At 39.4% G+C, this 14,113-nt stretch overlaps 1 protein-coding gene across 1 annotated transcript in view; it reads left to right on the forward strand.

Moving 5' to 3' along the window:
* Positions 1-14,113, forward strand: part of pcnx2 (pecanex 2) — a 43,589-nt gene that overhangs the window by 15,534 nt on the left and 13,942 nt on the right. The window contains exons 13-26 of the mRNA XM_074646159.1: positions 1,476-1,618; positions 2,880-3,033; positions 3,339-3,371; positions 3,501-3,672; positions 3,793-3,903; positions 4,438-4,529; positions 4,918-5,027; positions 5,895-6,003; positions 7,293-7,385; positions 7,523-7,673; positions 8,940-9,081; positions 9,187-9,364; positions 11,542-11,650; positions 11,734-11,863. Of these exons, the coding sequence (XP_074502260.1) occupies positions 1,476-1,618; positions 2,880-3,033; positions 3,339-3,371; positions 3,501-3,672; positions 3,793-3,903; positions 4,438-4,529; positions 4,918-5,027; positions 5,895-6,003; positions 7,293-7,385; positions 7,523-7,673; positions 8,940-9,081; positions 9,187-9,364; positions 11,542-11,650; positions 11,734-11,863 (1,727 nt within the window). The remainder of the gene's footprint in view (positions 1-1,475; positions 1,619-2,879; positions 3,034-3,338; positions 3,372-3,500; positions 3,673-3,792; positions 3,904-4,437; positions 4,530-4,917; positions 5,028-5,894; positions 6,004-7,292; positions 7,386-7,522; positions 7,674-8,939; positions 9,082-9,186; positions 9,365-11,541; positions 11,651-11,733; positions 11,864-14,113) is intronic.

Here is a 14,113-nt window from a genome sequence, read left to right on the forward strand (position 1 = left end):
GTTTTTGTTTAATTGACAACATTAAGCACGTGTTTACTGCGACTGAAAAGTGACACCGAGGGGTCTGATAAAGTGTCAGTGTGTGACGAGGTGTGATGAGAACGTGTTGGTTATTTAATGCTACCCTGTGGGTTTTTGACCACTAGTAGTCCATAGAAGTGTATCTTGTGCACGCTCACAAGGACCCACGTGCACGTGCATGCACACGGGTGACATGATACCCTGTTCCCCCGATTGTTGCACGCTAGTACACTAATCGAAAGTGGCTGGTGGTAACGTGCCAAGAAATGTAGCAATGTGGCAACAAGGGGAGTCTACAGGAAGGCTGTTGGCAAGCAAACATGGATGAAAACAATGTAGGTTTCATATTCTTCCAAAAATCGGTTTTGTAAATTTTTTATGAGGACACAAATGCTTCAACGTGTTTGTTTAGGCTCAAGGATACACATGATGTGGTTTTTTTTGTGAGAAATAGTGAAACTGTTTGTTTACAAACCAAAAAACTTTAACTAGATAGGTCATTATTAATTAATACAAGAACATAATATAAATCTTAGGGCTGTCAATTGATTAAAATATTTAAACGCGATTAATCGCAAATTAATTGCGTATTTTTTATCTGTTCAAAATGTACCTGAAAGGGAGATTTGTTAAGTATTTAATACTCTTATCAACATGATAAGAGTATTAATTTAGTGTAGCCAAAATTTAGTGTAAGGTTGCAGAGTTATTTAGCCTCCTTCACAACAAAATAGAATGACTTGAAATTAATTAGCGTTAACTCGTTAGTATCGCGTTAACTTTGACAGCCCTAATAAGTATATATAATAATATAATATAACAAATTAAATTGTTAAATTAAAAAAGGATTCATAAGTAACAACTTAAAATAACTGACAAACAGACAATAAATAGATTAAATATAGATTCATTCATCTATAAACAACATTGTCAATACAGTTTTTAAAAAATAGTCAAATTCAGAAAAACAAGGAAATTAAAATGCTGATTCCTTTTTCAATTTGCATTTCTACTTATTAACATCACAGAGTTGATTGGCAAAGTCCCCAGAGTGTGACATACTGTGAATAATAATCAACCAACTGGTAAATCAGATGAGTGTTTTCTATCTGTCAAACCGTATGAATAAAGAAAAAAATATCATTGCTGCTGTTTGAAACAGTAGCCAAATGAGGAGTCCTGAATCAGTCTACATCACTGCTGGATGCTGCCTGGATCAGTTGTTGAAGCTGAAACAACGCAGACTCTCTGCTGAATCATTAATGCACCCCCTTGTGTGTGTTGCACATCGTGCAAAAACATGTTGTTCTTCTGTCTACTTATAATGATCCTGACTGTGTTTTGAATGATCCTACATGGGAAATCATGCCAATAGAAAACATCACCTGTTTCCTCTATTATTGCAGTTGAATTCATGCGGGTCTAATCTATTTGTGTGTTTGTGTGTGTATCAGGAGGAGGACTCTTTGGATGAGTCGTCGGAGACGTCCACTCAGGAGAAACCGAGCAGGAAGATTTATTACAAACTCAAACTGTTTCCCGGGAAGTGGATCAACATTTTATATGACCGACTCACCCTGCTTGCACTTTTGGACAGGTAATACACGAAACAACTGCCTGCAAACTCTCTCCACTGTTGTGCCCACCCGTTTGGAAGTCCCAAGTCTGGAAAGCAAATATCAGAAACATTATTCAGCTGGGAAATTAACTCTATTTTTAGATTAAATACAGAATTTTAGAGACATTTGTATATTATATATTCTCTCTCTCTCTCTCTCTCTCTCTCTCTCTCTCTCTCTCTCTCTCTCTCTCTCTCTCTCTCTCTCTCTCTCTCTCTCTATATATATATATATATATGTGTGTCAGAGTTAACGCGATAATAACGTGATAATAACGCGATAATAACGTGATAATAACGCAAATTTGTTTGTTGTTTTAACGGCAATAATTTCTTTAACGCATTGCAACTTGCGATTTTTAGGTTAAACTGGCATGGCCATTTTCAAAGAGGTCCCTTGACCTCTGATCTCAAGATATGTGAATGTAAATGTGTTCTATGGGTACCCACGAGTCTCCCCTTTACAGACATGCCCACTTTATGATAATCACATGCAGTTTGGGGCAAGTCATAGTCAAGTCAGCACACTGACACACTGACAGCTGTTGTTGCCTGTTGGGCTTCAGTTTGCCATGTTATGATTTGAGCACATTTTTTATGCTAAATGCAGTACCTGTGAGGGTTTCTGGACACTATTTGTCATTGTTTTGTGTTGTTAATTGATTTCCAATTATAAATGTATACATATATTTGCATAAAGCAGCATATTTGTCCACTTCTATGTTGATAAGAGTATTAAATACTTGACAAATCTCCCTTTAAGATACATTTTGAACAGATAAATGGACAGTCATGCGATTAATTGCAATTAGATATTTTAATGGATTGACAACCCTAATATATATATTTTATATTTTCTCTGTGAAACTGATTAATAAAACTGCATTATAAATTCTGATAAAGTTGATTTCACCTACAAGAATGTCAGTCACTGGATATTCTTGTCTCTTTAAATCTAAAACAGTGCTGGGCTTGAAAACCCTTCAGAACATCCCTTCCATCAATATCACTTCATATTTGTTCATTTTTTTGTGTCATTTCTTCCAGTTTGATCAATAAGTGTCAGTTAAATTATCAGTTAAGCAGTAATTCAATCCCTTAAAGTCTGCCTGTCATCAGTTTTGTGCAGGAATGACGCTCTTCATGAGCAAGGATATACTGCATGTCTAATACGCTACCGAATGCACCACTGTAACCTAACCTACCTGTGGATGTCTTTGTATTTGCTGTTTCTGAATAGAAACATGGAAGTTCTGGAGAATCTAGTTGCAGTCTTCATGGCCTTCCTGGTTTCCTTCCTGGGTTTTGTGCTCCTCAACCACGGCTGCTTCAAGGACTTCTGGGTCTTCCAGTTCTGCCTGGTCATCGCCAGCTGCCAGTATTCCTTACTGAAGGTAAGAAAAATACAAAATCTCCACTAGAAGGTAGTGGATATTACCTAAACTTTACCTAAATGCTGTCTAACCATGGTTCTGAGCAGTTTACCTGAATCTTTACGGTTCTGTGATGGTCTAAGGAAAGCACTGAGGAATGAATGATATAGATTAAAAGTAAAACTGACCTCAGACTTGCCAGTTCCTATTCACTCCCGCTCACTTCCTCTCTGCTGATCTCAGATGTAACAATACTGTTGTCAATTGTTTTCATGTTAATCTATAAATGGAGATTGAATATTGGCTTCTGTGGTTTTGTTTTCCAGAGCGTTCAACCAGACGCAGCTTCACCAACACATGTGAGTTTAATCTCTTCAGAAACCTATGGGTGACGTCACGGAGACTACGTCCATATTTTATGTAGTCTATGGTGAAATCGTGCAGTTACTAACATCCTAACCTGTGTGTGTTCATGCGTGTGTCTCAAGGGTCACAACCAGCTGGTGGCCTACAGCCGAGCGGCCTACTTCTGCATCTTCTGTGCTCTGATCTGGACGCTGGAGCAGCTGCTGAGGAGGAAAGACCTGCCCGTCTCCACCCTGTACGGAGTCACCATCGTCTGCCACGACGCACTGGGCTTCTTACGAGACCTGCTAGTGGGTAGGGATAAATGACCAGCAGAGACACATAAATAAAATTATTTGTTTTATTTCCTGTTCAAAACAATAATTTTTCCTTTGCGGATACTAAGAAATGTCTTTTGTTTAACACATAAAACAGGATTTACCTACTGCTTCCCAATCACCTTCCTGGTGGGCCTTTTCCCTCAGATCAACACCTTCACCATCTACCTGCTGGAGCAGGTTGACATGCACTTTTTTGGAGGGACAGGTTGGTGGAACTGTTTCTTATCTTTTGATTTCAGTAAAAACTTGTGTTCATGAACCCAGATCCTAAATGAATGTGAATTTTCAGTTTTTACTGAAATCTGTGTCATATGTATTCAATGGTTAAAGCCCCTGAAAACTTTGATCTTGAATGAGAAAATACATTTTCAGGGCCTTTAAAAGGTACAGTGTGTAGGATTTTTCGCCATATCTAGTAGTGTGGTTCCAGATTGCAACAAACTGAGTACCATACTTGCCAACCCTCCCGATTTTGCGGGGAGACTCCTGTTTTTCATTGCTCTGTCCCGGTTTCTTCCCGGTGTCACAATTCTCACGCTTGTTTCCCTTTTCGTTTATCACGTTAACTTTGACAGCCCTAATTATATTCCATTCCTGGAAATGGATTCCCCGAAATGTTACACACTGTTGTGATTTAAAAACCATCAAACTAAGACTACAGTTACATGCTCAGCTTTGTTTCTCAATGTTTAATCCTACTGCATGTATTTTCATCCTCACTCTAATTTGTGTGTTTCAGCTGCTACGAGTCTCATCTCTGCAGTCTACGGCATCCTACGCAGTCTGATCGCTCTGTCTCTGCTCTACGGTTTCTGCTTCGGAGCTCTCAAGGTACCAATTAACTGGAGATTACAAACAAAACAGAGATGTGAACATATAGCCCTTTCTCCTCTCCTCTCCTCTCCTCATTGTTTCCCCTGAGTTTGTGTTCATGGTCATCCTCTTGGTTATAGGAATAAAAGAAGACGGTTATAAATAGCGTGCATCCAGGCAGTTTCACTCATGGAACTAAGTAGAGCTGCAGCAAAATACAAAGTGTTGCTAGTCATCCTTCAAAAGTGACTAGAAGGTTGCAACTGCAGGGAAGAAGCTTTTAAAGTGTGAAGATCTAAAAGCAGCAGATTCTGGCTTTAAAGGTACATGATGGTATGATTCACACCGGTGTGTGTGTGTGTGTGTGTGTGTGTGTGTGTGTGTGTGTGTGTGTGTGTGGTTACAGGAGCCGTGGGATGAGCAGCACACCCCAGCTCTGTTCTCTGGTTTCTGTGGCCTTTTGGTGGTCTTCTCCTACCACCTCAGCCGACAGAGCAGCGACCCCTCCGTACTAATGTGAGTATCGGTGTGTGAAAGCTGGGGTAGGCAGTATATTTTTGGCGTCATTGGGCAAAACTTTCAGCATATTGTAATTCAAGTCGTCTGAGAGAAAACTAGACTTCTGCATCTCCTCATGGCTCTGTTTTCAGGATTTAGAAAATCTAGCCCGTGACGGGAGACTTTGGCCAATCACAGGTCATTTCAGAGAGAGAGAGAGAGAGCGAGCGTTCCTATTGGTTGTTCTACAAATGTAGATGCATGTGTACGTCCCTTCAGATGGTGAAAGCCTGATTCAACGGCAGAACATCCTGCATGAAAAGTTCCTGTTTGAGCATTAACAACAGATGGCTTCACTGCAAAACAACACAAAAAAAATTAAGACAGATTTATCAAAAAGAGTCTGACAATATCGGCAAAGCGTTTCAGAGATGGAGAGAAAATGTTGCCTTCTGCTAACCGTAGCCGTGACCTAGGGATGCACTGGTCCAACTTTATTACCACAATATTAGTTGCCGCCAAATCCTACACACTGTACCCTTAAGATTTTATACTAGGTGAGGCTATAAATCTGACTTTTACCTTTATTGCATCTCCATTTTCTCTGAAATGATAATAGAGCTTAGTTTACTTACAATGTATTCATATTCTTTGGCTTCTCACCTTTCAAAGGAGATCAGATATATTGATATAAGCCTTATGGTTGAGGAGCTATTCCTGATTCATTTTGGGTATGTTATTTTTTTCGCATTTGTTTTCTCCATGGGATAGGGCTAGAGCTTAACAGGTTAAGGTTTGTGACAAAAAGAAATCTGTTTATGTTACTCAACAAATAATATCATCTCGTAATGTCTCATCCTACACATGTGACATGTTTATTTACAGGTCTCTGGTCAAGTCAAAGGTAATGCCTACTTTAGTGGAGAGTGAGGAGGAGGAGGAGGAAGACACGGAGAGTAAAGACCCACTGCCAGAGAAACTGCAGAACTCCATGGTAACTAAACATGATTATGTAGAAATCAACGGATCTAATGTAGTTTTGTTTCATCAATAATGTTGTTAGTGGAAGATGAGTGATGGTTCAGGTTATTATCAGCCACTGATGTGAATGCATAAAGACACTTTTCCAGTGTTGTTTTTACTCCTCTGATCATTAAAGCTGCAATTGGTAACTTTGATCAAATATGATAAAAGGTTATTTTTATTAAACGGTCACTATATCCTGACAGTAATGCATGAGATAATTAAACTGTGAAAAAAACATGTTCCTCTGCCTCCTCCTAGTGCTCCTAATGGTATTTGGTATAGATTTCACATCGCTCAAAGGAAAACAACCAATCAGAGCCGAGCTGGCAATCACTGATCGCAAAACTTGCGAACTCTGTCAAACTGTCAAACTAGGCAGTGCTGTTTGTGACCCGGCCACCACGTTGAAAGCAGTCGAGCCAAAACCAAGCACTGCCCACCAGCTGGAGCAAACTCTCATTTTACAGCTAAATAGTACACGAAAATATGTTTCTGAAAACATTTGAGGAGAGAAATTGGCATTACAGTAACAGAATCTTAATTCATATTTGATCAGCGCTGCCTAGTCTGACAGATTGATCTGTGTTCGTGAGTTATATGAGCAGTGATTGACAGCTGCTTCAGAGATTGCTCGGCTCTGATTGGTTGTTTTCCTCACGGTGAAGTCTTGCAAATGCCATTAAGCTAAGTTTACACTAGCTTATGTTTTTTTTTCCAAAGATCATCTGTCTCATGCACTACTCTCAGGATATAGCGACTGTTCTATAAAGATAACCTTTTTATAATTTTTCCTCAAAGTTACCGACTGCAGCTTTAATTGAACAGTTTTTATTGTTCTGAATTGCAGCAGCCCAGATTCATATTTAGCTCATGTCAGTTCACAATTCTCATCATCAGAAAATCAAAACTCATTAAAACTATGCACCTGTGTTGTGGAATTCATACAAACTGTGTATGAGAGGGCAGAGTGTTGTAACTGAGATAATAACACAGTGTTAGCTGTCGATCATTGGGTGTGATTACAGGGAATTATGCATCAGAGAAAACAAGCCTCCCGCCGCCTTTTACACTATTAATGTGGATTGTGAAGCTCTTAAGTCCTCTCCAGCTGCTGCATCTTTGATCTCCAAAAATTGAAGGCTCAGAACGATTAGACAGAAATAATCTCACACCTAAATTAGTGTGATAAACAAATGCGTTTTCATTCAGTGCGGATTATTAATGATTGCAGCTCTCTCTCCGTCTTTCGCTCTGCAGAAGGAGATTCTGCTGTCGGATGTAGTCGTGTGCTCTGTTGCTTACATCCTAACCTTCGCCCTCACTGCAAGTACTGTGTTTCTGTCTCTCAAGGTGAGATCCTCGATTGATCCCTCTCTCTATCCCGCTGATTATTTCTGTCTTTTACTTTTGATCTCTGTCGCAGTTTGAATGCTAACTCAAGTGTTTTATTCATTTTCATCACGTTTCTTTCGTTAACTTGTATCCAGCCCTTTGTGACCATCGTGCTGTACGCTCTGGCAGGGACGGTGGGGTTTGTAACCCACTACCTGATCCCCCAGCTGAGGAAGCATCACCCTTGGTTGTGGATCTCTCATCCGGTCCTCAAGACCAAGGAGTACCACCAGTTTGAACCCAGAGGTCAGCATGCCTACTGTATATACTGTAGTCCAGAGTTGTCTGTTATATCGCTCTCTTCAAAAACCACCAGACTCCATTCACAAAAACAGTAATTTTACGTCGCAGAACACAGGAGTTGCTGGTCTAACGCTGCATCGATCGGTTAGTTTGTTTGTGTTATTGTGTGACTTTCGGATCCGAACTAATGTGTTGTCCACAGCATTCCAAACTGGGAGCATGTGGACCGCCAACTAAGTTACTGTATGTGACGTTAATACACTGACTATAAGGATGTATATATACTGTACATGTAGCAGCGTCATCATTCAGAAACCTACGTCAGGTCACCTGGGAAAAAGTTTTTAGAAATGCTTGGGAAAATAGCATTTTAATGCTAAAATATACATACATCAACCAAAAGTTGAATGTTCGGATTTGAATACCTATGGAAGAGCACTGGGAAGCTACAGAATGATATAAGAACCTAGAAAACAAAACAAAACAATGGACTCGCCCTCTCAGTATGTAATTACCTGGAACGTTCAGAAAACAACCAGAGGGCACACACAAAGGTCAAGGCCATGCACTTTACACTAAATGTATTATTTGACCACCAACTGATGAAATGGCATCACATTTTGCATAAATTAAAATGTTTAAATCTCACTGAAACGTTTTCAGTAGTTATTGAGATAATCTGTTAAGACACAAACAAACTAAGGCTGCGGTCTAAATTTTGTTTTTGCTTAGGAAGGTTCCTAACGGAGTGAAATGACCCGGAAGTATCTAAGTAGCAGTCATTAAAGAGCTGTTCGAATTCTCTAAATGCTAATGAAAGGTGCTTCAGTGCTTCCTTTATTATCTCCTTTAGCATAGGATACACTGGACTGGTCATTATTTATCATATAAACTTTTGTAACTGGTAGCCTACAGGCTCCTTTTTTTATTTCAGTTCCAACCTTGGTAATGAAGTAATATTTTTAACTGGTTGTCCACGTTAGATCAGATAGTCCTTTATTATATATTGATGTAAAGTGTTCCAGCAGCAGAAGGACCTGTGGTATTTCTCACACCGCGGGTGAAGCAGCCTGCAGTTTCACCACGGTAGACCTGCGTCACAACATCCGCAGCCGTTCTCAGTTATCAGTGTGACTTCCCTTACTGAACAGCGATTAAATGACAAAAAACAACATGCTCGTAGAAACCCTGAACTAAGTCTCTCTCTACTCCAGGAAGTTATGATTCTGATCTGCTTGTGTTATTTCATTATTCTTGTTTGTGTTACAGAGGATGCCGTGCTGATGTGGTTTGAGCGACTGTACGTGGGCCTCCTGTGCTTTGAGAAGTACGTGGTGTACCCCGCCATCGTGCTGAGCGCGCTGACCAATGATGGCTTCGCCCTCAGTCACCGCAAGAAGCTGGGAATCCAGTGAGTGGACACATATAGCCACAAACACAAGAGTGTGTGTGTGTGTGTTTGTTATAAACCACCTGTTGTATCTGTTGTCTGAACTCTTTTTTGTGCCGTCTCCAGCTGTGATGTTCTCCTGACGACAGTCGCAGGCCTGAAACTCCTGCGTACATCCTTCTGCGACCCCAGTTTCCAGTTCCTCACCCTGCTCTTCACCCTCGTCTTTTTCCACTTCGACTGTCCGCATGCCTCGGAGAGCTTCCTGCTGGACTTCTTCATCATGTCTATTGTTTTCCACAAGGTGAGAAAGCAGGGTTTGAAGATACACATAAAGATACACAGTTATCTCTCACACACACACAGAATGATAAATGGATACAGAAAACAACAGATACTCAGAAATAGAAACAAACTCACAGAGAAATAAAAAAAAAACATGAGGGCAGACCTGGCAACACTCAAACACAAACAGGCAGACAGATGTCACATGACTGTGTTACTTGTGTTACGCCCGGGCCGGACTGGGCACGTCAGCAGCGCGGGGCTGCCTCGCTGATCTGCTGCGTGTCCCATATGTGTGGTGTCCACATCGGCAGCGTTTCTGCTGCAGCGCTGCTGCTGCCAGTCCTTTCTTTCTACATTGAGTTTGCCTTTCATAATAATCCACAATTAAAACCCGATACTTTAATTTATGGAGCCCTGCAAGTCACTGCAGCAACACTGTCCTGCAAATATTTCAGAATAAAGCCTTGTGTTCACAAATTAAGGATTCTGTCCACAGAATAAATGCTAGAGGGCTTTTATTTTGAAACGGTGTTGAGTTAAAATAAATCTTTAATTTATTTTTTTCATGTCTGTGACATTCTACAGATGTAGACATTGAAACTGTAGTAATGTTGCTGGTATGATGTTAATATACAGTCAAAAGAACATTTTCACTGTCTACTTTTGCCGTGAATCGTGCGCAGATACGCGGTAAAAATAGGCGAGACCTCGAATCTCTAAAAGAGACGCAACTGACACGCACCTGAGCCACGCTGCTCACGCGGACTGTGTGGCTGCTCTAACCTGTTAACATGGGCGCCGAAATAAAAAAAAAAACTGGTTCCGCAGCTACCATGCGCTGCTGATGTTCCAAGTGTGGCCCGGGCCTTAGTCATGATGGTTACCACAAATCTTTACTTCTACTTAAGTTTTGGCATGTAGATTTATCCCTGACCTTTGGAATTAGTTTTACAATTACACTTAAAGGGACTCTTACAAACAGAGGTCAGTTTACTCATCATGGATAGTCCTGCTCAACCTCTGAAAACAGTTGCGTGGTGTCCACTTTGTCAAGTCTGGGAAAATAACCCTGATGTTGTCTGTGATGTCATCGAGGTTACCTCTGCTCAGGCACGAGACTGTACATGTTTAACAGAAAGTCTGAGTTACAGACTAAAGGTTTGGAGTTTGAAAGACGTGGGCGTTTACCAGTCATGGAGGGTCTAACAAAAAGACGCTATCCAGTTGCATTATGGGAATTGTAGGATCCAGCATTTTGGCAGTTTGACCCATATTACAGACTAAAAATCAGGATGTCTCGGTCTGCGACTTCAATTTTGATCGTAATTTTTTATACTGTCTCTGTTGTGTACCTCAACTTTATAGAAGTGCGATACCAAATCACTGAGGAGGACTCCTTTCAAGGGGGCATATCATGAAAAACTCTCTTTTTCAGTGTTTGTGCACATATATTTGGGTATCTGGAGTGCCTACCAACCCACAAACTGTGAAGTAAGAATAGACGGAAGATAAGAAAACATGATTCAACAAGTCATTCAGATTTGGCTCCCCTTCCTGTCACTTGCAACTACCTAGAACTGCTTTTGCAGAGGTGCACCATATTTTTCTCGCAAGCCAATCAGAGCAGACTGGGCTTTTTCAGGAGGGGGTCTTAAAGAGACAGGTGCTAAAACGGAGCGTTTCAGACAGAGGGTGAATACAGGTAGATTCAGTTGGAGAAAAATAATGTGTTTTTTGAACATTAAAGCATGTAAACATGTTCAAGTAGAAACCCCAAATACAAGTATGAATCTGAAAATGAGCATGATATGTCCCCTTTAAAAACGATAAGTAATGAAAACTGTTCATTGGGAGCAACAGAAACATATTTACTTTTAACTTTGAATGTTTTTTTTGGGAGGGGGTGTTTATGTTGACTTAGCACAACCAGCTGTTGAAAGCATTTTTTTTCCAAAGATCTTGACTGAAATGTTATTGTAGGAAAACATGAAATATGACATTTCCAGTGGAAGAGATTCATTCTATCTGCCAGCATTTGAGCTCAGAGGGCTCATCAACCTTTATAGTGTTGTGGAGGAATGTAATAGATATCACTTTATTTCACTATGTGACAAAGGTTGTTTGAGTTGAATAACTTGTGTTGAGGTCTGTTTATTGGGGACTGACTGTGTGTTGTTTCTGTTTTCTGTCCAGATGCGTGAGCTGTTGCTGAAGCTCCATTTCATCCTGGTTTACATCGCTCCCTGGCAGATCGCCTGGGGCAGCGCTTTCCATGCCTTCGCTCAGCCGTTTGCTGTGCCTCGTATCCTTTCTCTAAGACCTGTATGCACGTGTGTCTGAGTTCATAAGTACCAACTTTTCTTTCCTTTACTGGTGTGTGTCCAGACTCAGCCATGCTGCTGCTCCAGACTCTGCTCACCACCATCTTCTACACCCCGCTGGCTCCCTTCCTGGGGAGTGCCATCTTCATCTCCTCCTATCCGCGGCCAATCAAGTTCTGGGAGCGAAACTACAAGTAAGTAAGGCCCTTCCAAACAGCCTTGAGGGGTGTGAAAGTTATTTGTTCACATTGTGAGTCTAGACTGAGGAAATCTTGAAAAGCTGCAAGTTAAAGATTTGGCCGAATTGTCAACAAATCCCATGAAAAGACTAAAACCAACAATGCAACGAGTTAGTAGCTTATTCCTCTGTGCCGTAGACCTCCATTGTTGTCCAAAAACTATTAAAAACATGAATGAGCCACACTGTTGCACTGCGTGACATGTTCCTTCATTACTATGAACACACACACCGTAGTTTATTTTGAGTCAATCCCACATACACCGTCCTGCTGCTGTAAATACTCACAAGCGTACCAATGTGTATTAATCCGCGGCTGAAAATAGTCCCAAACAAACATACTATTTCATCCTGTTTGAGTAACGTTTTCAAAAAACTACAGTGCCCAGCTGTTTCAGCAACTTACTGAGCCTTTTATAAAAAAATAATAGCATATATTTGTGACCGGTTTTTAAAGATTTACAGCTTCTATTGAAATGAACGGGCTTGGCACTGAGAGCCACAGACACGGTAGGGAAAGTATCAGTAACACTTTATAATAACCATCATTTATAAATGGTAAATTAATATTTAATTAAACGTTGTTAATAGTTATTTTACTGTTAACAAACAATGAAATAATAAATAATAATATTTACTAATTATTAGTAATGCTATAATTTCTGTTATTTTATCAGTAGTTTGTGTAATATTAAAACAATTAGTTTATAAATTCTATACTGTATCAAAGCCGATAAGAGACGATAACAATCACATTCTGATTACATTAGTAAACTATTTATTAACAGTTTATTGTTGCACACATTATAACCTTTTTTTATATACTATATTAATTATTTGTTAGCGATTACCAAATTTGTAAACCTTTAAGAAATAATTTGTAAAACATCTATAAACATTACACAGATGGATGGACCAGAAACCAATTATTAACCATTGACGAAGTATTGACAATCTAAATATTGTTTATGGATGCTTTACAAAGTATTTATTAACCATTTAACAAGGTATTATAATCATCAGTTGCAACTTTATAATATCCATCCAAATAATGTTTATAGATTGTTTACAAACCAATTATTAACCTTTAACAAAGTGTTACAAATATCTGTCTATGTGATGTTTATAGATGTTTTACAAACAATTTCTTAAACGTTTACAAATAATTTTGTTATCATTAACAAATTCTTATATACATAGTATATTAAATGTTATATGTGCAACAATAAACTGTTAAAATAACATAACTTATAGCATTGCTAATAATAAGTAAACATTATTAATTACAATTTCCTTGTTTGTTAACAGTAAAATAACTATGAACTAAGTTTAATTAACTATTAATTTACCATTTATAAATGATGATTATTATAAAGTGTTACCAAAGCATTGAGAAATTGGCTAATGACCTCTTTCATAAAATTAATGAAATTTAACATTAACATTTTTATTTAGTGAAGGAGAAATCAGTCCCATCCTTCTGAACTAGAAGGATAGACACCCTCCTCCTCGCTCGCTCGCTCACACTTACACAACATGACCCCTCTGTTCCCTTTTACTTATTGATGTGAGAGACCGTCTGTACTTCAGCTCACTGAGAGCACTCCAAAAATACTCCCGCAGCTTTGTTGTGCAAACTTCAGTGATTTGCCATGAAGCAGCCTTATATTTAGACGCCGTCGTTGTCTGAAACTCGTGACATTAAAATCACTGACATCATCATTTCTGCTGGAGTCAGATGTTGCTGTTTTAGGCAGTATAGTTGTGCAGGTTTGTCAACCTCAGCCAAACACCAAGACAACATGACAACAAAAGAATAACACATGGACAACATCTGAGATAGTTTAGTCTTTAGTTTGCCTGACGGTTGTGGAGGATTTAGATCTTCAAGAGGACTAATTCTTAATTCTTGAGCTCTCTTTCTGAGAAGTTTTACAATGGTAATACTGTCCACGAAGGACATCAGCTGTTTTCCACCTGTTTTGGTGGTGTCATATTAAATTAGGTTTTGATTTGGGACTGAGAAGTGAAGACAATGTGGAAATGCCTTAAACTTGCATTCTTTCTAATACCCAGCAGGGGGCGACCTCTCTCGTTGCAAAAAGAAGTCTGATTGCATAGAAGTCTATGAGAAAATGCCCCTACTTCTCATTTGATTTATTACCTCAGTAAACATTATAAACATGAGTTCATGGTCTCAATCGCT

This window comes from Sebastes fasciatus, chromosome 9, assembly GCF_043250625.1.
Source record: "Sebastes fasciatus isolate fSebFas1 chromosome 9, fSebFas1.pri, whole genome shotgun sequence".
Classification (NCBI taxonomy): Eukaryota; Metazoa; Chordata; class Actinopteri; order Perciformes; family Sebastidae; genus Sebastes; species Sebastes fasciatus.